The sequence below is a fragment of the Erpetoichthys calabaricus genome, chromosome 1, assembly GCF_900747795.2.
Source record: "Erpetoichthys calabaricus chromosome 1, fErpCal1.3, whole genome shotgun sequence".
NCBI classification, from domain to species: Eukaryota; Metazoa; Chordata; class Cladistia; order Polypteriformes; family Polypteridae; genus Erpetoichthys; species Erpetoichthys calabaricus.
The window spans coordinates 336,568,902-336,595,044 of NC_041394.2; the positions used below are offsets into that span (position 1 = coordinate 336,568,902).

Here is a 26,143-nt window from a genome sequence, read left to right on the forward strand (position 1 = left end):
TGGGCGACTGGCTTGGCAATTCAAGAATTTTCCATTTTGTAACTTTGAGAAACTCCTATGTTGCCTCAGCAGTATGTTTGGCTCATTAACTTGTAGGATGAAATGTCATCCAGTGAGTTTGGAGGCATTTACTGGAGTATGAGCAGATCAGATGTTTCTACACACCTCAGAATTCATTGTGCCACTGCCGTCAGCAGTTCCATCATCATTGAAGAGAAGTGTGCCAGGACCTGTGGCAGCCATACTTGCCCAAGCCGTAACATCTCCACCACCATGTTTAACAGATGAGGTGGTCTGCTTTGGAAATTTTAATCTTTAGGTAGAAGCAAGCCCAGGTATCTAATGAAACAATGAAGCCCACATGAGGAATCACAAACACCTGTGACTCCAATTGTCCCAAACATTATGGTGCCCTGAAATGGGGCGACCATGTTGTCATTTCTTTTAATGAAAGTCTGCAATGTGCACTTTAGTCATGTCTGAATTTTGATTTGTAATTTGAAACTGTGGATTAGATGGGCAAATCCAAGGAAAAGGTGTCTTTGTCCCTAACATTATGGAGGACACTGTATATGAGATCAGTTGTTACAGTGGTGGCAAATTTCTGCTAGTTTTTCCTTAACCAATAACTGAAGAATATTGAAATGCAAAACACACCAGTGAGTGAACAGCTAATATTTGGAAAAGAGTAGAACTAGATTATTATTATTATTTTTTTAATCACTATATTGAAAATGTGAGAGACCCCACACATGACAGATTTCTTTTTTTTTAATTCCCCTCTGTCTTTAGTTATTGGAAAGCACGTGCTGGAAGGAACATACGTTTGCTTAGTTAAGGAAGGAGTTGCATTAACATCAGGAATACTTGCAGCCACGGTGGGAGCCTCAGGACTGAACTTGAAGACCACTGCCTTGATGGTTTGAAGTTTACTAAAACTAATATAGGATAAGTAAGACATACAAAAAAAAAAAAAAAATCCTCTTTCTCACCAGTTCAATGGCCCTATTGCAGATTTACCCAGGTTAACAAGTTGCTCTCCTAATCTTTTTCTTTCGATCTCCATGGTTCTAAGCATCCTTTCCTTGGAGACCCATTATTTATTTATTTTGTTAAGTATCTGACGCCATCTCCAGCCATATCTTCTTCAGCCTGACTCTGAGCCTCATCCACACCACCTCCATCTTGGTTCGCCTCTTTACGCTGTCGTCTTTTGCCTTTGTCTTAGTCTGTTTTGCTTCTCTCTTCCACACCACGTTTGTCTCCTTAACTCACTATTCATCGTCCTCTTTCTCCACGACCCATCACATTGCTGGCCTGATCATTTGCAGCTCTGTTCTTTCCAGTTTTGCTCCATGTTCTGCTTTCGTGTTTCATAAACTTTACCTTTCAAAGCCAGAGAGGCACCTTTAGCAGATAGAATGTCCGGAAGCTTCCAGAATTTTCTAAAACACCCTTAACTATCAGTGCTGTGCCCGCATCTTCACTTACACTCAACTTGTCACCTCAGCAGCAGAACTGTCCTACTTTCTTCACCACAACTCCATTTCCATTACTTAACATTTATGCTTACTAAATCGGCATTCTGCCCCCCTTACACCGTTTCTACTTCTCCTTTATGACTAGTCTAACACAAAAAAAAGCTGCCATTTTGCATTTTTCAGACCTTTTCATCTGCTTACCACATCAGTGATGAGCCTATGAGTCTGTAGTAACAATTAAGAATAGAACAAGACATCAGAGTATTACTTGTAATGCAACAACTGTATGAGACTTGGAAGATTTCTTTAAACATTTGGACATGAGCGTGCGTAGGTTTTGCGCCCCAGGAACCAAGTTACCCAAACTATCCTTTAACATTTCAGTATTTATTTACTGCTCCGGTTCTGATCTTTCTGTTCATTAAGTAGGTCATTACGATAAGAAGAACTGCAGTATTTGAGGGTTCCTCTAGAGCAGGGGTCTCCAACTCTAGTCATGGAGGGCCACAGCGGCTTCAAGTTTTCATTCTAACCCACCTTTTCTTAATTAGTGACCAGATTTAGGATCGTAGATTATAGGGTGGAGTGGTGGCACTGAGGCTAAGGATTTGTGCTGGTATCCAGAAGGTTGCCAGTTCCAATCCCCGTCACTGCCAAAAAGAAATCCTACTCTGCTGGGCCCTTGAGCAAGACCCTTAACCTGTACTTGCTCCAGGAGCGCTGTACAATGGCTGACCCTGTGCTCTGACCCCAAGGAGTATGCGAAAACTAACAAATTCCTAATGCAAGAAATTGTATAAGGCGAAATAATGAACAAAAAAAAAATTTTGCTGCTAATTAACGCTTTGCCTTAATTTTAATTGATGCACAACTTAAGACCCCGCCCCCTTATTTAATTTTTCCTTAATTAGCAACCAAACAAAATTAAGACACAAAATGAACCAACACAAACATCAACCCGCATCCATCACACAGTAACTGGAAATAAAGAAAGGTGAAGGCCTCAGTTGGACAGCGCTCTTAAAACAAGAAATTCAACAGTTTTGGAAATGTCTGCCATGGCAGAATGAGCGCCATGGAATTAAATCACGAGTTTAATTAGCAACGAGAATTGGCTTCAAATTAAACTGAATGAAGGGTGGAGTTTGAGGCCCCAACTTAGTTCTGTCAGCTCACTTCACCTCAGATTTATGTTTAGGTGCCGTTTAAGGAAAAAAGAATTAATTCAGCAGTCGGAGTCTCAAGAAAAATGTCATTTAAAATAAAGGGAAAGAGTTGATTAGCAGCAAAAAACTGGTCTCCAATTAAGAAAAGAGTTCGAATGAAAACTTGCAGCCACAGTAGCTCTCCAGGACAGGAGTTGGAGACCCCTGCTCTAGAGTGCTGCCTCTTTCTCTTGCACGATTTGACGCAAAAACTAATCAGGACCTCAACATCTCATGACAGGCTTAAGTTCCGAGTTTGCTATTTTTCCATTCCTAGACCATCCTGGAGAAACTGTGACACACGCCCAATCATCAAGATATCAATGTTTTCGGTATCGGGGGACCCTAAAACGTCGAGCTCCGGCAAAAACCGGAGATTGAAATTTTTGACGAATTGAAAGTTTTCGCTTGTCCCCCACAGGTGATAGGTTATGGTGGGGTAGGCGCAAAGCAAAAATGTCGGCACTCACAAGGCACTTAAGGTTTATATAAACCGTTGATGTGGATTTTCAGAAATCCTTCATAGAGGAGAATTTCCTAAGGACTAAATTAGGTATGAAAATGTCTGGGCAGGCTCAAACCTGGTGACTAATGGTCAAGTAACTTAATTTGTATCAAATAAATTGAAAGAATCGGAAACTGAGCCGTCCATCATTACATTTGTGTTTGCAGGTTTAGCCTTGCCCCGATGTACTCTCTGGAAACTGGCACACCTCTAATTTGTGTCGCCTCTACTCTAATGGTAGATTCTTACACTTTGACGTCAATAGTGGAGTGAGCCACCAGTAGTTCCTGTGATGAAATTCTGAAGTTTCTAGCGACTTTTAGCGTCTTGCAGTTGGGCTGTTGTTTGTAGTCTTCTCCAATTGGTGTTTTAAGTTCTCTTGTCAGACTCCTAACGATTCTAGGACTTTTTCTTCTGAAGGCCTTGTAATCTTTTTAGTTAGCTAATAAAAGGTGTCATTTTGCTTGACCTCTCACTTCTGAAGGCCTCAGAGAGCTCTTTCGATCTGGACTTGGTGATAACACACACTTCAACAGCAAAGAGCAAACCAAAGTATCATACATACTCACGTATAACTTGGGTCATGAAACCCGAAAAATCGATCATAAAATCAGACCCCGATATATACGCCCGTTCAAAAATACGACACTTAATTGTTTTGCTTCCTCCAATCTCGCACCAGTTTCTCAGACACATTGGTAACTGTGCTGCTGCAACAAAAGTCAGTTTCTTTTGCCACTTCAATGACTTTTAATTTAAAACCAGCTTCATATTTTCTTCTGATCAAACGCTCCATCGTAGATAAGGGATGCTCTTACAATAAAGGTGTACAAGGGTGTGAGATACAGAAATCACAACACAGTGCAAACGTCAGTTCAGAATAGCTTGGGTATTACCGTGTGGTCACGTAGCCACAATACATAGAAGTAAAAAAGGCCATGTGCTCCGTGGTTTCTCTCTCAGGCGGACCAACTGAGTGAGTTTTCTACCTTCGACTTATAAAAGCGACATTATAAAATATCGGAAATTATATGGTAAAATCAAGCCCAGACTTATCCGTGGGAGAACTTAAACGTGAGTATATAAATGTTTGTGATTTGAAAAAGACGGGTTTGACGATGTTCTGATCATTTCCTTCCACCTTATCTGGTGCACCTGATTTTAAGTTGAGGTAGTGAGAAATGTAGTGGTGTACTTATTCTAACCACATACAAAATTTACATTTGTGTTTGTTTAAATTATGTAATAGACTACAAAATGTAAATGTGGCTTGGTGTTTGTGATAAACCTTTATTAATAGTGTTTAAATGAAGATTAAATCTTGATCTGTCCACATATGCTAAAAAAAGAAGCACCATTTTCTTGGGGTGTACTTATTTTTTCACATGCTTGTAGAATGCTTGCTTATATAGCAATGTGGAGTACAAGCCAGAAGACATATTTTGTTCAAACTGTGTGCCACGTTGTTCAGGATACTGTGAGAAGTGCAAGAAAGACTGAGTCAAGGTGTGGGTCGGCTCCACACTCCCACTTCTGTTCTGGGAACCTCTTGAACCCGACACTGTCGATAACGTGACCGGATGAGCCAGGCAGATGAGGACAAAACACACACGTAACAAGGGATCTGTGCATAATGGTGTCAAGTGCTTTTATTAAAAACAGTCCAACAGAAACAAAGTGCTCAATAAGTGCAGTGCAAAAAGAATCCAATAAAACAGAGGTGCTAGTGGAAGTTAAAATCCCAATAAATAAATCCAATAAAACAAGTTTAAAAACAAGCTGTCCATTAACACATGCGCCCTGTTGTAATCCGTTCAAACTGACGTCTCCTCAGCTTATCCTGACTGGACCTTGCAGCTAAGTAGACCCCCCATCTGGCAGACACAGTCTTCCATCAAACTACAGTCAACAGGTCTAGGTCCCCTGCCATTTCCATGGCTCAGCTGCAGGGCTCCCAATCCGGACCCAGGCTCGGGTCCTTCCCGTCCATGGACACTGAGAGGCTCCCCGAACCTCTGTGACTCACTCCCGCTGCTTTCCCAGACTTATGTGGCGAGCAGCTGGAGCGAACCACTACCGCAGCCCCTGATCGTCAGCCACATATTTTCACCAGGGCTCTTGTGCTTGAGCTCGCTCATGCCAACTCACCTCCTGCCTGCTTCACTCTCCTTCCTTTAACCCCCTTTCTCCAATCTCCCTTTTCATTCTCCTTTTCTTCTCGCACTCGCTCTTTTCTTTTAAAGCGTGGGTGATGCGCACCTGCGGCAATCACAGCTCCAGCACTAAGTGCAGGGCTGTCCACTTCCACATCCCACGCTTGAACCTCTCCTGCCATGCTACCTCGTCCCACCCAAAGACGCAAGTTTAGATGATTATTAAAAATGGCCTCCTGATTCTTAAGCCTTGGACCTGCCCTTCCACAGAAGAGTTGGAGGGTAGTGAGCTTTGGCGAGGTTTGGTCTTTGAAGGAGTTGACTCCGATGTGTTCACTGAGTCCCGGTGCAGTTCTGAATTCTAATGTGCTCTTTCTGCAGCTGCCAGCTCTGGTTGTCCACAATGGAGGAGGTATGTCCAGCTGTAAATGGATCTGTAGATGTGAAATATAAACATGAAGAGGGTGTCACAGAAGAGATGGATGATGAAGAAGAAGAAAAGATGAATCCCACAATGCACAGGAGTCTCCTGTCCATGCCTGAAATGGAGAAAACAAGTGTGGAAATTAAAAAAGAGGACTGTGAATGGCAATCTGCACACCTTCAGCAGGAGAGTTGTGGCATTAAGGAGGAGGAATTTGAAAGAGTGGTTTTTGACATTAAGGAAGACTCGGAGCTGACCTTGTATACCAGTGAGAGTGTAAACGGTATAAAGGAAGAGGACCTTAAACCAGAGTTTGACTCTCAGCCTTTGTGTCCAGAAGAAGATGCTCCTGGATTGGGCCTCAGGCCCACAAGTTTGTGCTCCTCACCGCATCATTCTGTCCTTGTGAAATCCGAATATTTAGAATCTGACATGAAGAGGATGGAAGAAGCATCGGGTTCAAGTCATTCTGCAGAAGGTAAGTGCTAACACCAAAAATCAATCTGAGGTTCTATGATGATGTGATTTACTTGATGGACTCTGGTTTTCTTTGTCAATGAATGCCAAAATTTATTTTTGAATTTTATGGTAAAAAAAAAATAAAACTTTTACAAACACTTGATCATCTGTGAGGAATTAATAAAGGAGAAGAATCTTTCCAGTTTATACATGCGGGGCTTAAGAGTTGAGTTATTTGAAGTTATTCAGGGAATTTAGTGGAATTTGGACAGTGGATCCAGACTGTTAATTTTACGAGTCCTTCAGCAAGAACACACAGATTGAAACATCTTAATGGTCAGTATTGAACGCTGGAACGTTTTTCTCTCGCACAGAAAAATCACAGACTTGTAGAATTCTCCTCTAGTATATCACAGACAAATTAATGGAATTGATTTGCATATTTTAGTAAAGGTGACAGCAAGAAGGATGCTTGGCGTGACATCTGGACAGAGGAAGGAGGAAAAGGAAACCTGGTGGCGGAATGGGGATGTACAGGAGAGTATACAGAGAAAGAGGATGGCAAAGAAGAAGTGGGATAGTCAGAGAGATTCAGAAATACAAGGAGATAAGGCGCAATGTGAAGTGAGAGGCGGCGAAGGCTAAAGAAAAGGCATATGATGAGTTGTATGAGAGGTTGGACACTTAGAAGGGAGAAAAGGACTTGTACTGATTTGGCTAGACAGAGGGACTGAGCTGGGAAAAATATGCAGCAGGTTAGGGTGATAAAGGATAAAGATGGAAATGTACTCACAAGCGAGGAGAGTGTGTTGAGCAGATGGAAAGAGTACTTTGAGAGGCTGATGAATGAAGAGAACGAGAGAGAGAAGAGGTTAGATGATATAGAGATAGTGAATCAGGAAGTGCAATGGATTAATAAGGAGGAAGTAAGGACATCTATAAAGAGGATGAAAAATGGAAAGGCTGTTGGTCCAGATGACATACCTGTGGAAGAATGGAAGTGTTTAGGAGAGATGGCAGTGGAGTTTTTAACCAGATTGTTTAATGGAATCTTGGAAAGTGAGATGATGCCTGAGGACTGGAGAAGAAGTGTACTGGTGCTGATATTTAAGAATAAGGGGGATGTGCAGGACTGCAGTAACTACAGGGGGATAAAATGAGCCACATCATGAAGTTATGGGAAAGAGTAGTGGAAGCTCGGTTAAGAAGTGAGATGATGGTTAGTGAGCAGCAGTATGGTTTCATGCCAAGAAAGAGCACCACAGATGTGATGTTTGCTCTGAGGGTGTTGATGGAGAAGTTTAGAGAAGGCCAGAAGGAGCTGCATTGTGTCTTTGTGGACCTGGAGAAACCATATGACAGGGTGCCTTGAGAGGAGCTGTGGTATTGTATGAGGCTGCTGGCCGAGGGGAAAAAAGTTGTCTCTGTCCAAATATTTATGGACCTAACTGTAAATACTGAAATGTTAAAGGATAGTTTGGGTAACTTGGTTACTGAGGCGCAAAACCTATGCACGCTCACGTCCAAATGTTTAAATAAGTCTTCCAAGTCTCATACAGTTGTTTCAATACAAGTAATACTCTGATGTCTTGTTCTATTCTTAATTGTTACTACAGACTCATAGGCTCATCACTGACATGGTAACCAGATGAAAAGGTCTGAAAAATGCAAAATGGCAGCTTTTTTCTGTGTTAGACTAGTCATAAAGGAGAAGTAGAAACAGTGTAAGGGGGGCAGAATGCCCTTTCAACTTTTGTTTTGGACGCTGTTTAAGTAAAACTTTGAATTTGTTTTTGCCCTTCATTTTTCAGCTGTTGATGATGTCTAAACATTATTGTATTCACCCTAGCCTTGTCCCAACAACTGTTATTGTGTTGTTTTTAAAAAAAAAAAAAAAAAAACCTTCACCAGTTAGGACCTACTTGGTCTTTCTCATGAATAAAATAAATCTGTGAATTCCTCTAATTACCAAAATTAGCGACATGAGTGACATTTCAGATTTAAACTTGTCTACTGGCCATTGACCTCTCCTTCTAGGCAGTTTAAACTGTTATCCAATCAGATATGGGTGTGAGGTTAACTTGTAACATTTTGGTCCCAATATCAGCGGACAGAGTGTGCCAGTCCCTCAGGGCATCATTGCATTTATGGTCTGTTGATTGTACACTCAAGTCCACCAGACAGTCTGGACAGGACTTATTTTTTTATTTTTTTTTTATTATTTTGTCTTTTATTTTTCTTTTCTTCATTATGTAAAACACTTTCAGCTACTTTTTGTATGAAAATGTGCTATATAAATAAATGTTGTTGTTGTTGACTTGGCTTCATGCTCATTGTGTATCTGAGGTAGTGTGTATACAGCTAAATTTAAGTATTTCATTTCTGTTATTATTTTAATGATTATTTTAGTATTTAGATTTATTATTTTTAAATTGCATTTCTATTGTAGTAATGGCATCTTGTTAGTTTCAATCATTGAAATTTGATTCCATTTCTGGTATAGTAAAATTACTTGTAATAAATAGGACAGGCATTCTGCAAACGGTTTGATTTTTTCCCATGGGATGGATCACATATTGGAATATTGGAAAAAACACATTTTTGGAATAGTAATGATATACTTATGAACTAGAGTGGCAATTTAAAACTTTAAGGTACAGTAAATAATTGTGCAGAACTCAGGCATGTGAACTCATAAAGAACAACGCTGAGTAGACATTAATGACGATGGTTCTGGTTTCTTAAGGGATGTTGCTGTTGTAATCCGTTTAGATCACAGAATACAAGTGATGACGATGGCACTTCAAAGGACATTAAAAGATGATGTTGTGCTTCCAGGCAATAAAACAAAATGAATGATCATCTTAATACTTAAGGAAAACATAGTTTTAAAGATGGATGGGTGTTGTGAATATCTTTAAATTTTTTGTGAACAGTGTCCGGCAATATTTTTTTATGATAAGCAACAATTTTAGAGTTGAAAAAGTGTGAACTTTTGAAATCATTTTGCTAGTGTTGATAATTATTCTTCTGCATATATTTTGTGTATGAGACATAAATCAAGATTAAAAGTAAAGAATATGATCTGGACTGGTGACTTAATGTCACTGGTGATATTCTTAAACCACCTTAGATCTTCACAAGGGTCACTCTTTAAGACTATTAAATGTTGTTATCCTTATGTTTCATTTAAATTAACTTTCAGTGAAGTTGGACTTTTCTGAATCTCGTGGGCCATGTGATGGATCCATTAGTGAAAACTGTTTTTTAATTCGCTGTCTGCTAATAGTCAGTTAGACAGGGACACACAGCACTATATATGCCCTTAACTAGCTGTGTTTGCCAGCTTTACCCAGGGCTTCAATGGGCCTCAGTTATAGTTCTCTTGGTTAATTGGATGCATTGGAAGCACTATATGATTAACTGACCATCTTTCTGTGTACAATATTTGTATTTTATTATTTTTTTTTTTTCCAGGATGTAATATTGTTAGTTCACTCAAGCTGCTTAATTTTGAACATGCAACTAACAATTAATTGCCCGTGAGTGAACCATTTGTGCTGTTGATCAATTTCTGATTCTCCTAGTGACTTGGCTGTTGTTGATGGTCTCAGCCAAACATAATTTTATGAGAAACCGTATTCTTTTCAATTGAAGCAGGTAATCTGTTGTAGAGTTGAGTGGTATACTGTTAGAAAGGAGACACTGGTAGAAATGTTTGTATATTTTCCTGTGGTTGAAGATATTTTTTTAAGCCTATTACAAAAGAGATGGTGTGTGGCCCAGAGTGGGATTTCCATTACCTTCTGACACCGCATCCATTTCTTCTAGCTACCCCTCCACATTCCTTTCATTACTGAACTGTTTGCGATTACATGTTCGGACTATAAAGAGAACCCCTGTAACCCAATCACCGGCTTTTGCACTTCAAAATTATTTTTAGACCAGTAACGGCACACTGCACGATAATATACTTGACTTGCTCCAGTTTCCTCCCGCAGTCCAAAGACATGCAGGTTAGGTGCATTGGTGATTAAATTTTCCCTAGTGTGTGCTTGGTGTGTGTGTGTGTCCTGCGGTGGGCTGGCACCCTGTCTGGGATTTGTTCCTGCCTTGCTCCCTGTGTTGGCGGGATTGGCTCCAGCAGACCCCCGTGACCCTGTGTTTGGATATAGCGGGTTGGATAATGGATGGGTGAGCATTCCTAGTTTTCATCCTCTTTCTTTCACTGTACGTTTACCATTCATTTGCTCAGAGGTTGATGTGCTTGTTGCTTCCTGAGCAGCTCTTCTTTTCTCCACTCTAGCAGCCTGCTTCTTCTCTTTTTCCATCGGCATCTTTTCACGTTAAAACTGATTAAGTCAGTGTTTGTGTTGCAGTTACTTAATAAGTTAATTTTTCAGTTAAGCTGACACTTAAGTCTTCAATCTGCCTCAAGAATGATTTAAGATATGAAGAGGTAGGGGAAGTGATGGCGATGGTGGTAGGGATGAGAACGGCACCCATACACATGTGCCACACGGCCACCCTGCTGCCCGCTGACAAGAGTTGATTCTACAATAAAATAAAATAAAAATAGGAATAACCTTGGAGGTCAATCATCACCCTGAAAGCATATAGTAGACATCACATTGTATATGTGTACCAAATTTCAGGTCAAACGGTTTGCAAGCTACAGATGATTTAAAATACTTAACAGACAAACGAACAGCCATGGTTGCGTATTATATAAGAAAATGTGATCACGTCTTCCGACTTTGAAGAGGGCCATTCACCCATTTCTGTAAATGTTTAAGAAGCAGAATTATGGTTATTTGTTCTGCTTCAAACACTGATGATGATAAAGTAGCCCTGGATTAACCATTAAGCAAAATGAGCACATTGTTAACACCAAATGAAATGGAGCACTCACTTTGAGTAGTAAGGTAACCAGTTTTATTTTTTTAGTTTTTTTTTTTTACACATCTTTTGCATGTATGTTGAAATGCTGTTAATCTTCAAAGTTTGAAAGCAATGGGATGGGGAGACATTTTGCATCTTTCAGATTCTGATTTTTTCCGCATTAGAATATTTTTTAAATGACTTCACCGACTTGAATTTCTGTAGAAGGGGTGTTTTGAAAATCATGTGTGTGACAAGTGCAAAAGCTTTCTTTAGGTAGTTGAAAGTGTTGTGGGGCTGGTGACTTAGTGTTCAGTCAGTGGAGATCTCAGTTGTCTTTGCTTTGTCTTTTTTTATTCATGTTCATAAAAATGTTTTTAAAGGCAATATTAAAGTCTAATTAGACTTGCTAGGGAAACCAAAGTATTTGGGAAGAATAAGTCTTTGAATATTGATTTTTGTTCTTGTTAATCTCCTCCATATTGTGTATACAGTTTGACATCGGTGGCAGAGTGACGGGTGCTGAGCAGGCACCTATCAATCATGGAGAATCCACTGCATCCACTAAACAGTATCATCTCCAGACAGAGAAGCAGCTTCAGCGACAGACTGCTGTCAATGTCCTGCTCCACTGACAAACTGAGAAGATTGTTCCTCCCCACACTATGCGACTGTTCAATTCCACCTGGGGATGGGGGTAAACGTTAACATTAAAGTTATTGTCTGTTATACCTACATTGTTATCACTGTTTAATTTAATATTTTTTTTTATCAGTATGCTGCTGCTGGAGTATGTGAATTTCCCCTTGGGATTAATAAAGTATCTATCTATCTATCTATCTATCTATCTATCTATCTATCTATCTATCTATCTATCTATCTATCTATCTATCTATCTATCTATCTATCTATCTATCTATCTATCTATCTATCTATCTAATTGATGAAAACCACAACATTGCAGCAGCATATTATGCAAAAAAGTAACATACAGTTTACTTCCAAATTAATTCACAGAAACAAAATAAAAACAAATCTAATTCAACTCCTACCCAAGAGAAAAAGAAAAGAAGGAAGGCAGACCCAAGCAAAAAAACTATCTTTTTAAATATACTACAACAATTAATAGCATAAAAGAATCAATTGCAGGCCTGGCATGCTTATTCTCAGACAGTGTTAATGAATTCTTGCCATTGCATTAAGCACAATTTTGGGCATATCCTCTAAAAGAGAAATATTTTTTTTCTTTCTAATTTAAGCTAATTTAAGATGTCGTTTCCCACTGAGTTATAAAAGGTGGGGTGGGATTATGTCGGTCAAGCAAGATAAGTCTGCATTCTAGTAGTGTGGTATAGGCCAGCGTTTCTGAACCTTTAAGTATTTGCGACCTGAGTTTTCATAACAGTTTTAATTGCGCCCCCCTAATGTTTTTTTTAAAGGAGCCCACTAATACCAATTTGTTCTTTTTAAATTAACAATATATCACAGATCCATATTTTATTATACCTACTTAACTTTTATCAACATTTCTCTAACTCTGTATTTATTTTTCTAGTATCAGAATGTAGTTTACGTTAATTTGTTTTGGTTTCAATAGATGGATTTTTCATATTTTCGATTGTTGTTTTCTTTTTTTTCACATCTTCGTGCCCCCCTAGGGGGGCCCACCCCACAGTTTAAGAACCACTGGTATAGGCTATTAAAATAAATGTATCCCTGTGCACTTTAATGCTATTTGGGAGTATACCAAATGTTGCTGTTAGTGAATTAGTGGTGATTGTGACACCAAGGCTAGCTGAGAAGTATGTAAACAGTTTTGTCCAAAATGATGTTCATTTAGTGCATTCCCACAACCTATGGCCTAGAGATGATGGAGCCAAATGGCAGTGCTTGCAGTCTGGGTCTTACTCTATGTGCATTTTGGAGAATTTAAGCTCCTTGGTATTAACCTGTGTAAAAATGTTTTACCCTGATATAGCTGTTTTGATCCAGTGCACACCCTTAAGCCCAAATAACATTCAGGACAGTATTCTGTTGCCATCTAGTGGATAAAATAACTTTATGCTAAAAACAATTTGTAAATATATCTATGTGTTTTGTCACTCTTAGTTAACTCATCAATATTCAGAATCAGGATTCGCTGTATTGGCCAGGTAGACAAATGTGTACTAGGAATTTGTCCTTGTACTTATTAGTGCAGCATAAAATACAAAAGAGAAATATAAGAAGATAAAATATAAAATGAGGAAATATAAAATATGATGCAGTGTACAAGGGCAATACGAAAAAATAAAGAGATAGTAGGATTGATGTGTCCAGGTAGTCCAGTGTACAGGTCTAAATAGATACTGAGTAGAAGCTCAGATCTGATTAGTAAGAATAACTGCATGCGGAAAAAAAACTGTTAACATGACTTATTGTATTAGCTTTCACTGCACAAAGACATTTGCTGGAGGGAAGTCCCTTGGCCCTCTTCCTTACCCTGGACTCGTATAGTACTTCAATGTATGGTAAGTTATAGCCTATGATCCTTTCACAGACTATGATGATGTTCTGCAGATTGGCCTTGTCCTGAACAGGGGCAACACCAAACCAGATAGTTATAGATGATGTCAGAATGGATTTGGTGATGGCTGTGTAGAATCGGACCAATATTACTTGAGGGAGATTAAATTTCCTCAGCTGACGCAAAACAAACATTCTCTGATGGGCAAGTGGTGTTAGGGCTCATTTATACTTCACGCTCATAACACGTACGCGCCCGCATAATGGCCGCCACGTGTTCTGAGCGTTCATTTGATGCGTCCTCTGAGCAGGTCCTCAGAAATTAACGCGACGTCTGCGCGAGTTGCAGTACCAGCAAAAAGTCGGGGGGTGCAGTGTGCTAAAAGTTGGAATGTGATGTCAGAGTCTCTGTTTACTATCTACATGTGACAGAAAGCCGCTTTGCGGATCCTACGAGATCGGTGTGCGCGCTTCGATATTTGATAAATGGTTTGATGTGGTGAAGCAAAATGCCGACATACAAATGTGTTCATGGTGCTTTTATATTCAAGCGTCGCATATTCCCGATCTTAATGACACGATACGTTTTAAAAGTCTCACATACCGTCTTCTATGCTGTCTTTTTTTCTAGGGCTTCCTCTGCTCCTAGAATCGCCAGCAATAGATCGCCAAACTGAGCACATTAAATGTATGATATTCCAACTCTCTGCACATTTAGAATCCTTAGATTTATACTTGATATCACTTTCATGATGAAAATCATTAAAGTATGTATATTACATTTTACAGATAAATCAGTAATTCTGTTTAAATAATGAATACTGTTAATAATTACACACATGGGGTGACACAGTGGCGGAGCGTTAACGCTGCTGTCTTGCAGTAAGTCACATCGCTGATATTCCCTGCCTGGAGTTTACGTTTTCCTGCTGGGTTTCCTCAGTGTGCTCCTGTTTCCTTCCAAAGATATGCAGATTTGGGGATTTGGTGCCTCTAAAATGACGCTAGTGTATGTGTGTGCTTGTATTCACCTTGTGATGAGCCGAGGCAACTTCCAGTGATTGTTTCTCACTCGTGCCCAATGCTTGCTGGAATGGACACATCCTTTTCAGAGATATTGCGGTAAGGTGTCATCGGAATTTAATGGGTGTTCTAGGCAATTCACAACACAGAAAAGCCGAACATGTTCTGACCGTGATAATATGTCGCACTACCACCTTGCAGATTCCTCCAGATTTACGTAAAGAACATGCGCAAGTATAAACACTTCAATGCTTGCGTAGCAGGAGCGTCCGCTGCAGCATGCGTCGCGCCGCGTGAAGTATAACTCCGGCCTTATTGTCCCGCCGCGTGAAGTATAACTCCGGCCTTATTGTCCCACCTAAGGTTTTGTGACAGCACAGTACCCAGAAGCTTAAATCATTCTGCCATTCCAATGGCTTAGCCATTTATGATAATTGATAGGTGAGCAGGTGTCTGTTTCCTGAAATATGTGATTCTTTCCTGGGTTTTTTGAATTATTATTGCTGCACCACAATGTCATATTTTGCACCTTTTGTCTGTATATCAGGCCATTTAGTGTGATGTCATTTGCAAATTTAAGAAGTTTGACAGACAAATCATTAGAGATACGGTCATGTGTATAAAGCGAGAAGAGTAATGGGGAAAGGACACATCCCTGTGGTACACCAGTGCTAAGGGTTATTGGTTCACATGTGTGTGTCTAACCGCATGTCCTTATCTGTAAGAAAGTCTGTGATCTAATGGCAGATTGAACTGGTCAGGTTTAACTGGCCCGAGTTTCTTATCTAGCAGCTCTGGATTGATTGCATTGAAAGTGGAGATAAAGTCCATAAACAAGGTCCTCGCATAGGCTCCTGGCTTATCAAGGTGATGGTAAATAAAACTTGGACCTAAACTCACTGCATCATCCACAGACCGGTGGGCTCTGTATGCAAACTGAAATGGGTCCAGTAAGTCTTTTGTAGCATTCTAGAGGTAATATAGAATGAGGCGTTCATAGGTCTTCGTTACAACAGAGGTTAAAGCTACTACTGGTCTGTAGTCATTCAGGCCTGTCACCTTTGATTTTTTTGCTATTGAAATGATGGTGGAGGTCTTGAAGCAGGCAGGAACAGTGCACAGATCCCAGGATTGGTTGAAAATGTCTACAAATACGGTAGACAACTGGTCTGTACAGTGCCTGAGTGTGGAAGGGGAAATAATGTCCGGGCCTGCAGCTTTTTTAAAATATTTTGCTTTTTGAATAAGCTGCAGACATCATTTGCAGTAATGATCTGAGGGGGAAGTTGAGGAGAAGAAGAAGAGTGTAGAGTAGTAACAGTGAGACCATAAGGTAGATTTATGTCCCCTTGTCTTTCAAAGCAGCTATAAAACTGATTTAACTGATTAGCCAGACTGGGATCAGCAGAACTATTGGATGTTTGTAGGCAGTGACCTGTTTAAGGCCTCTTCTCCAGACTAATAATAATAATAATAATTCATTACATTTATATAGCGCTTTTCTCAGTACTCAAAGCGCTATCCACACAGGGAGGAACTGGGAAGCGAACCCACAATCTTCCACAGTCTCCTTACTGCAAAGCAGCAGCACTACCACTGCGCCACCTGTGAGACTGATGCGCTGTCATTTGCAGACAATTGTTCCTGCACTTTATCTGAATATTCATGAGTGGGGTGGGGCCTTCAGCCAAAACACAATGTTGTGTAAACAGGAAGCTGTAATTTTTTTTATTTTATTTTATTGATTTTATTGTAATCACACAACATTCCTTACAAATAGATCAATTTTAACAAACATAGGATCAAAAACAAATCACCCCCCACCCCTGGGAAAGAGAGCATGGCCAGCAGAGTAAAACTTAAAAAGTAAGTAAATAGATGAATTAATAAATGAATAAAGATAAATGGAGAAGAAAGGGAAATGGGGAGAGAATCTGCTTCGTCAGTGCTTTAAATGCTTATTCTAAAATGTTATTGATCAGATCCTGCCAGGTTTTGAAAAAGTTCTGCACAGATCCTCTATGAGAGAATTTAATTTTTTTCAAATTCAAATAATATAAAACATCAGTTACCCACTGACTTAGAATAGGAGAGTTAGGATTCTTCCAGTTGAGCAAGATAAGTCTGCGTGCCAAAAGTGAAGTAAAGGCAATCACAGTTTGTTTGTCCTTCTCCACTTTAAGCCCCTCTGTGAGCCCACCAAACACAGCTGTTAGTGGATTAGAAGGGATTGTGACACCCAGGCTGTCGGAAGGGCATTTAAAAATTTTGGTCCAGAATGATGTTAATTTGGTGCAGGCCCAGAACATGTGACCCAGTTGATTGCAGAAGCTGTAATGTTTTGTTTGTTTCAGAAGTAATTAAGTGATAGTGATGACAAATGTGAACTGGTCCTCACACGCTGACATGGGCAGTAAAACTGACACATACAGCACTGTATGACTGAACTGCACTGATATGCCTGGTAAAGGTTCACCGTGGTGTCGGCAGTTGTGTGGCAATTAGGCAAAAAGATTATGACAAAGTGGAAGGAAAGGAAAGATGTTAGCCCCCTAAGCACTGTTCAAATACAGCATCTGTCCATGTACATGTCAGGGAAAATCCAAAAGTCACCAAGTCTTGCACTGTGGTAGCCTACAAAAACCACAAGTGCCACGTTGATGGAGCAGATCAAGTTCTGCAGTGCTTCTGCTGTCCTGATTGCGACATTGGGCTGTGCGTTGTTGACTGTATCGAAATGTATACAAAGCACACATATTAAATCTGCATCAGAATGGCTGTGGACGCTAGCCATTCCTTTTCTACTGTAATTATTTTAACGTTTTGGTATTTTTGGTTTCTGTTACATGTCTTTAACATTTTTTTTTTGTTGGAAAAAAAAATCATTTTTGGCTCATATTTCTGGGGATAAACATAACACCAAGGAGGCTATTCAGTGCACATGTGATAGATGAAAGATTTTTAGTTGAACCCTTGAAAAGCATTGGCAAATTTGTGCACTCGTCTATCTTAAAGCAGAGAAGTATTCTGTGTAACTTCAAATACAAATAAGTTTACAGCTTCTGTTTTACCTTGAGAGCAATTACTGCGATTTGTATGTATATTTGTATCCATGTTTGTATATATTTTTTTCTTTTACTTGTTTGACATCCACTCCTGATAGCCAAACAGTGAAACACGTTCAGTTGTGAAGCGAGTATACCTCGCTGCAGGATAGGGTGGGGTTGGATAGCCAAGTGTTGCCATTTAAAAGAAAAAGGTACAATGTTTGATCAATATTTATATTTTCAGTTCTCAATTATATTCATGTATTCAGTATGATGGTAATGATATTGCTTTTGTATTCATCGTCTCTTACTAAAAGAATGCAGCAGTGTGTTTATATGCCTACAAATATTTTCTGCCTCTACAACATTTCCCCCTCACCTCTGCAGCTCTTTGCCATCTTGTGTGAACCTCTGTCACAGTAGCTTACTTCTCCTTCTCCTCAATATCGAAGTGGGTATTGTGGACGAAGTCGAGACAACAGCAGGCAGACACCTATTCAAACAAACAGAATTCTTTTATTTCTTTACACTTGGTGAGTAGAGGGTCTTTGCCTTACAGAGCCTAAGTGCAAAAGCCCCCTCATAGGGGAGTGAGTTGCATTTTTATAACAGAGATCTTCAAAGAAGCGGTTAGAAAAAAATAAGCTCAGTTTCATCCAAAGGTCACAGAACATTCTTACACAATTTGTTGATTACAACAGAAAGCAGAAATTCTAATCTTTTCTTATATTTTTAATTAAGCTTATCAGAAAACTTGTCATACGTTTGGCATCTTAATTGGACGATAACCAGACACTGCTGAGGCAAACTGGGAAGTAGCCAAAAGCTGCATTCCACACTGGCAGCCCTACTCTATGTAAGCACGCTTATTTATCTGTTATAATAATACCTAGCCACACAGAGAACATGCAGATTTTCATACAGAAGCTAGCAATAGATTTTAACTTCCACCCCACAGTATGTGACATTATGTTCACATACTATAAAAATAAAAGCTAATTATATTGTAATATCTAAAATAGGGCTGTGTGGCACTTTATGCTGCAGAGACTAAACATGCACTCAGTATTTCTGTTACACTAAAAACAACCTCATGGCTGTATTATCTGAAGTTTATAATGATTCAGGATTTCTCTGACAATGTAATTTATCTTCAAGATGCCACAGGGATCTACTATCCATCATGTTTAGGTGAAGCTAATAATTTCAGCACAGAGTTTAAACCATCATTGAGTACTTCTTTGAAACTCTTAAACTTCAACCACAATTAGCCACAAGCTCTCCACAACCAACTAACAGTAGCACATGAATTTTTTTCATCACTTGAGCTGGCCACATGATATTGTAAAATGATATTAAAAAGCATGCTTTATGTACACTAGATAGACAGATACTTTATTAATCCCAAGGGGAAATTCGCATACTCCAGCAGCAGCATACTTATAAAAAAAACAATATTAAATTAAAGATTGATAATAATGCAGGTAAAAACAGACAATAACTTTGTATAATGTTAACTTTTACCTCCCCGGGTGGAATTGAAGAGTTGCATAGTTTGGGAGAGGAACGTTCTCCTCAGTCTGTCAGTGGAGCAGGACAGTGACAGAAGTCTGTCGCTGAAGCTGCTCTTGTACACTAGTAGTATATGAAATTACATTCTATTATCATTGTTATTTGAGTGTGACTCATTGTTTCAAAGTATGCAATAAACACAATTGTCAAACAAAACTTGATGAAATGACTGGAAAATTTAAAAATGCTCCAACTTTCAAACCAGCCAAGTCTGGGAATGCTCCTGAATGTTAAGCCATGCAGACAGGTTCTTACTTGTTCTGCATTGTATAAGCTTCTAAGTAATTTATATTATTTTGTCATTTTTGTCTGTTATTTATTTTTATACTTTTTTTTTTTGTAATGGCCATTTTTCTTCAATTTCTCATAGAGCAGTTTGAGCTTCGTGTTTTTCGTGGAAATATGCCATAGAAATAAATATTATTGTTTATTTTCTTCATTACACTTTAGTGATATTTTAATAAATTGATGGATGTATTTATGCACTTAGTTGCCATCAAGCCAGTGTACTAAGCAAAAAAACAATAAAACAAAGTAAGTATTATACCATTAACAAAGTGGAATGGAGTCCTCTTTTTATGCTTTGTGGTTATTTCAGCAGGAATAGTTATTCTACGTTAAATGAATGCCTCTTCTCAGATCTCTTAGAGTACTTCTTAAATGCACTTTTATTTATGTGTTTTTTATTACTATTTTATTTCTGCAGGTTTCCAAGACAGTGACAGCTTCTCCTTATCTTCATTGACTCAGAATTCTCTTCAGAGCAGATCACAACAGACTCTGATGAATATGGAGAAATCATCATCTGGACCCAAGATTTTGATACTGGCCCCTGTACAGTATAGGGGCCAAAAGCCAGAAAGGACAGATACAGTCAAGACTCAGCTGCAGGTACATAATACAGATTCATCAACTTTGCTTTCTTGTCAGAAGAAATGTTCTAAGACAAAATATAGAAACAAAGATAAGTGGACTCATAAAAGACAGAAGGAGTATTGCTGTCATGAATGTAGAAAACAGTTTTCCACCAATTGGGGTCTTCAAATACACACACGAATTCACACTCAAGAAAAGCCTTATGGCTGTTCTGAATGTGGCAAACGATTCTACACAAGCAGCAGCCTTCAGAGACACACACGTATTCACACTGGAGAGAAGCCATATTGTTGCTCTGAATGTGACAAGCAATTCTCTGACGGTAGCAGTCTTCAGGTACACACTAGAATTCACACCGGTGAGAAGCCATATTGCTGTTCTGATTGTGGCAAACATTTCTCTAGTAGTAGTCATCTTCAGAGTCATGCTAGAACCCACAAAGGAAAGAAGTGGCATTGTTGTTCTGAATGTGGCAAGCAGTTCTCGCAAATAAGCTATCTCCAGAGGCACACACGAATTCACAGTGAAGAGAAGCCGTATTGTTGTTCTGAATGTGGAAAGCGATTCTCTAACAAAAGAAATCTGCAGATTCACACACGAATTCACACGGGAGAGAAGCCGTATCGCTGTTCTGAATGTGGTAAACGATTCACTGATTTCAGTGGTCTTCAGAAACACATGAGAATTCACACAGGAGAGAAGCCGTTCTGCTGTTCTGAATGTGGCAAGCGATTTTCTTTCAGTGTTCATCTTCAGAAGCATACAAGTGTTCACACGGGAGAGAAACGTTATTGCTGTGCTGAATGTGGCAAACGATTTTCACAACTGAGCAGTCTTCAGACCCACATGAGAGTTCACACTGGAGAGAAGCAGTATTGTTGTTCGGAATGTGGAAAGGAATTTTATACCAAATGGAATCTTCAAATCCATACAAGAATTCATACCAGAGAGAAGCCGTACTGCTGTTCTGAATGTGGCAAACAATTCTGTTACAAGAGCAGCCTTAAGTCGCACTCAAGAACTCATGTTGGAGAAAGCAGTGCAACTTGCTAGGCAGCAAAGATTAGTTTTTAAAAAAGCTGGAACAGAAGAAAAGCTAACTGGCAAAACTATAAATCTGGTGATAAATGTTAACCCTTTGCTTCATTGCCATATGGATGGCTAAGCAGAGGCAAACTAAGAGTAAGAGATGAGCACCTAATTATGGCTGCCCAAAATACAGACCTGCACACAGTGGCTCAAGGCATGGATAAATGAAATGGCAACACAGAGTTAGAAAGAGTTGCACTTGTGGTTGCCAGTTTCAAGGTGCTGATGACTGTAAGCTTGTACAACTAGAAATAACTATGTTGACAGTCTACAAAATTGGAAAAATCTGCAAACACAGAAAAATATACAGCCTATGAGCACTAATGAATTTATACAGTACCTAAACTTTTGGCAAGAACTGCCTTTATGGCGTAATATGTTAAAATTCAAAAAGCTATACTTCCAGCTTGGCTAAAAAAATAAATGACAAATCACTCATGAAAAAATAGTGTTGTTTCATGTGAAAATTTTTGATTCTTGTGAAGAACCCATTTCCAGATCCTGTATTTTTCAGGTTATGGTACTAATTTGCAGAGCTTTCAAAAAAGTATTGAACTCCTTTCACTATTTTCACATTTGGTTAAGTTGAAGCCTTATGCTCATATCTTTTAATTAACTTTTCTGTTATGAAGTAGCACTCAATACTTGAGAATACCTGAGAGTGACAAATTGAAAACAGGATTTTAGGAATTTTTGAAAATGTTTTTATCCACTGCTATATAATAAAATGCTACTCTGTGTGTGTGTGTGTGTGTGTGTGTGTGTGTGTGTGTGTGTGTGTGTGTGTGTGTGTGTGTGTGTGTGTGTGTCTGTCTTCCCGGTTCCTCTGTGCAATCTGATTGGATAGTTTGGCTTTGGTCTGATTGGTCGGTTTGACTTCGGTTACTCAGTCAAATGCGGTTGAGACAGGCAGTGGCAGGCAAGAGGGCTTGACACTCACAAGAATACACAGGAAAAGCAAAAGAGGAATGCTTAGAGTCACCTTTAAACACATGAAGTATTTGCAAGAATATAAATGATATCTTCACAGTGAGTAATGGGCGTCCATCTACCATTTATGTAGTCAAAAAATGGACAAGAGATGAGCAATGTACCTCTAAATGAAAGAGTCTGAGTAAATGCTTTGCAGAAACAAGTTTGAGAGAGGAAACAAAGACGGGTTAAGATGAGCAAGGATAATAAAGAAAGGTGTAGAAGGGACACTGAGGTTACCCATGAGGCAAGAGACATCTAATTTTAAACATTTATGCATTTATTCTATTACCTGTCTTTGGCAGGAAACATAGCTGGTTGAAAATAAAAACTGTACTATTACTTTGAGACAAGTATTCAGACTATTTACTCAGGACTTAGTTAAAGCACATTTGGCAGCGATTCTACCCTGAATCTGTGAGACCTTCCATTGACTGGTTACCATATATAGTCACATATAAGTCTGGTCTTGAAACCCGAAAAATCGATCATAAAATCAGACCCCAATTTATGCGCCATTTAAAAATGCGACACTTAATTTTTATTTAATCTTCTTGCCTCCTCCAAACTCACATCAGTTTCTCAGACACATCGAATTTTGCTGCAGCAGCGCACTTATCAATTTCTTCTTTCTTTTAATTTAAAACCAGCTTCATATTTTCTTCTGATCGAACGCTCCATCGTAGATAAGGGATGCTCTTACGATAAAGGTGTATGAGGGTGTGAGATACAAAAAACACAAATCGGTGCATGCGTCGCTTCGGAATAGTTCGGGTATGTGGTCACGTAGTCACAATACATAGGAAAAAAAAAGGCCACGTGCTCCGTGGATACTCTGTCAGGTGGGCTTTAGCATATCGTAATCTCTTGTGCCAATAACGTCAGTTTTCCACATTCGACTTATACAACCAAAATTTTACCGGAAATTATATGTTAAAAATCAAGTCCAGATTTATCCACGGGAGAACTTAAACGCGAGTACATACGGTATGTTCCTAATCACGGCCATTCAATGGAACTGACCACAGGTGAACTCCAAACAAGATCAGTGATGATCAGCAGAATGGAGCGCACCCGAGCCAAATTTAAGTGTCATGTACTTGTATATACATATACTTGGGCCTGAATACTTGTGTGAAAGTGAAAGTTTAGTTCTTTAGTTTTAATGAATTTCTAAAAAATTCCAATATGCTCTCTTCATTTTTTTTTTTATTCTGGGTTATTGAGTGTTGCTTAATGACAGAGAAAATAAATTTAAGCAAATTAGGAAATAGGATGAAACATGATGAAATGTTAAAAAAAAAAAAAAGGGATCTGAATACTTTCTGAAGGCACTGCAATCACTAAATTGAAAATACGGAGCAATATATTAATTGAAACTTTTAACATTTTATTTCTGTAAATTTTAACATACCTGAGCTAACAAAACAGTATATTCCTATAGAGAAACAGCAGTATTTGTAGATGTGAGATGACTGCTATCATCTGCTTTGTGTCTAACCCACTGTTTGTCTGAAACAGGCTCAGTTGTCTTTGTCTTACGTTCCTCTAATCGCTCATAGCTTGCTGTAAGGCCGACATCACACTACACATCTCAGAGGCCATGTCACACTTGACGACTGCACTTGCTGTCTCGTGTCTTTTCATCACAATTTCAAATTTCCAAAGTTTCTTTTGCCCACCTCATTGTGACAGCCAGTTAACATGCTGTCTGACAGCAGTAGTGGCTCTATAAATATTTTCTAGGATGGTGAGTTCATCCATAGTCTTTTAATTTAAGTCATCTCACAATGTACATAAGGTTTAAATGTGTATTGCTCTTTTTTGTTTGCTGGGGATGTCACAATCCATGACTGGTGGTTATGGCTGCTTGCTGCGACTCTCCACAAATATGTAAGATTTCATAAATAAAGGCAGTGTTTTTTTTTTTTCTTTTTTGAGATATTTTTAGTTTTCATTTATTATTATTTAGTGTATCAGATGACGTGTTGATGTAGTGGCTCAGTGTAAAAGCAGACAGTATGCTGGTCTCACACATAAACAACCCTACAAACGCATGAATCAATATTCTTATTGAAGGTAACACTACAGCCGTGAAGTTACAAATAATACACCTGCAACTGCGGACGCTCGCACACTGATGCAGAAAGACAAGTGTTATGAAAGGCAAAATTACCAAAAATGGCGCCAGTGCTACCGGGATAAGCAGCAATAATTAGAATATGAATGCATGTGTGACTTTACCTTTCACAAAACCTCAGTGCTGTGTGTCAATTTGACTTTGTCTGGCCAGCAATGCAGAGGCATACTGTACAATGAATGAGAAAGTGCCCCTGTACAGTAGTTTCTCTAAAAAAGGTTAGCAGGCACGCCTAAGGTTGATAGTGATGATGCAACATGGCAAGAATAAAGAAGCTAAAATAAATAAAGTGAGGTGCGTCCTGTGCCGTGTATCATGGGTTTACAATGGGTTATTTAATTCTTTTATTCTCTGTTTTAATTTTTTACAGTTTTTAGACACTTTTCATTATTTTGTTAATGAACACATTTTAATTTTCTCTTTCATTAATGGGAAAAACAATGGAGTTTATGGTTGAAAAATATCTGGAAATTAGGGTGATGTGGGCTATACTTATTCTCTTCAAAGAGTTATCTGTATCTTCTTCTGCTTCTTTTGGGGGTTGCCACAGCGGATCATCTACTTCCATATCTTTCTGTCCTCTACATCTTGCTCTGTTACACCCATCACCTGCATGTCCTCTCTCACCACATCCATAAACCTTCTCTTAGGCCTTCCTCTTTTTCTCTTGCCTGGCAGCTCTGTCCTTAGCATCCTTCTCCCAATATACCCAGCATCTCTCCTCTGCACATGTCCAAACCAATGCCATCTCGCCTCTCTGACTTTGTTTCCCATCCGTCCAACTTGAGCTGACCCTCTAATGTCCTCATTTCTAATCCTGTCCATCACACCCAATGCAAATCTTAGCATCTTTAACTCTGCCACCTCCAGCTCTGTCTCCTGCTTTCTGTTCAGTGCCAGCGTCTCCAACCCATATAACATAGCTGGCCTCATTACCGTCCTGTAGACCTTCCCTTTCACTCTTGCTGATACCCATCTGTCACAAATCACTCCTGACACTCTTCTCCACCCATTCCACTCTGCCTGCACTGTTTTTCATCTCTCTTCCACAATCCCCGCTACTCTGTACTGTTGATCCCAAGTTTTTAAACTCATCCACCTTTGCCAACTCTACTCCCTGCATCCTCACCATGCCACTGACCTCCCTCTCATTCACACACATGTATTCTGTCTTGAATATCTGTATTGATATATCTGTAAGAAGTATCTGTATAGTCTCTGTATATATCATTACTTCTATTTTAATGTAAAATGATGCCTGTCACCTATATAACTAAACTGCTCAAACATTTTGAAGCTACCCTTTAATTCTTTCTAATTCAGAGATCTGCAAAGATGGTCCTGGAGGCCTGTAATATTCCCAGTGTACGTATTCTGCTGTGACCTGGCACTCTCTCCAGGGCTTTTTCCAATTTTTTCACCAGTACTACCAGTCAAGGCTGTTGTTTTCCGTGATCTAGAATTTGATTAAACAAACATCACATTTTTTTGTATCTGTGTTCTAGATAAAGGACCTGGCTTTGCCTAGCTATATTTGTCGAATGGGCTGAGTAAACAAAGCAAAGATTTATGTTTTTTTTATATGGTGATCCCATTGTTATTGCTAGCTTTCCTATTTGTCATCCACACTGCCGCTCTCATGACTCGAGAATATTTTTCTTTCTGTATATTCAAGAATTGTGGGAACTCCTTTACTGGTTTCTAATTATAAACACTGTCATGTCTGACTCATTCTCTTAGTTTATAGTCTGTATGGGTGTTTCACTTAACTCTGAGCCAGCACATGACCCTGGTATGGAAACTGTAGTACA

At 39.2% G+C, this 26,143-nt stretch overlaps 1 protein-coding gene across 1 annotated transcript in view; it reads left to right on the forward strand.

Moving 5' to 3' along the window:
* LOC114666479 (oocyte zinc finger protein XlCOF6-like) overlaps positions 1-21,644 on the forward strand; it is a 34,714-nt gene extending 13,070 nt beyond the window's left edge. The window contains exon 2 of the mRNA XM_051928001.1: positions 20,384-21,644. Coding sequence (XP_051783961.1) covers positions 20,384-21,184 — 801 coding nt within the window. The 3' untranslated portion in view covers positions 21,185-21,644. The remainder of the gene's footprint in view (positions 1-20,383) is intronic.
* Positions 21,645-26,143: the final 4,499 nt, after the last annotated feature.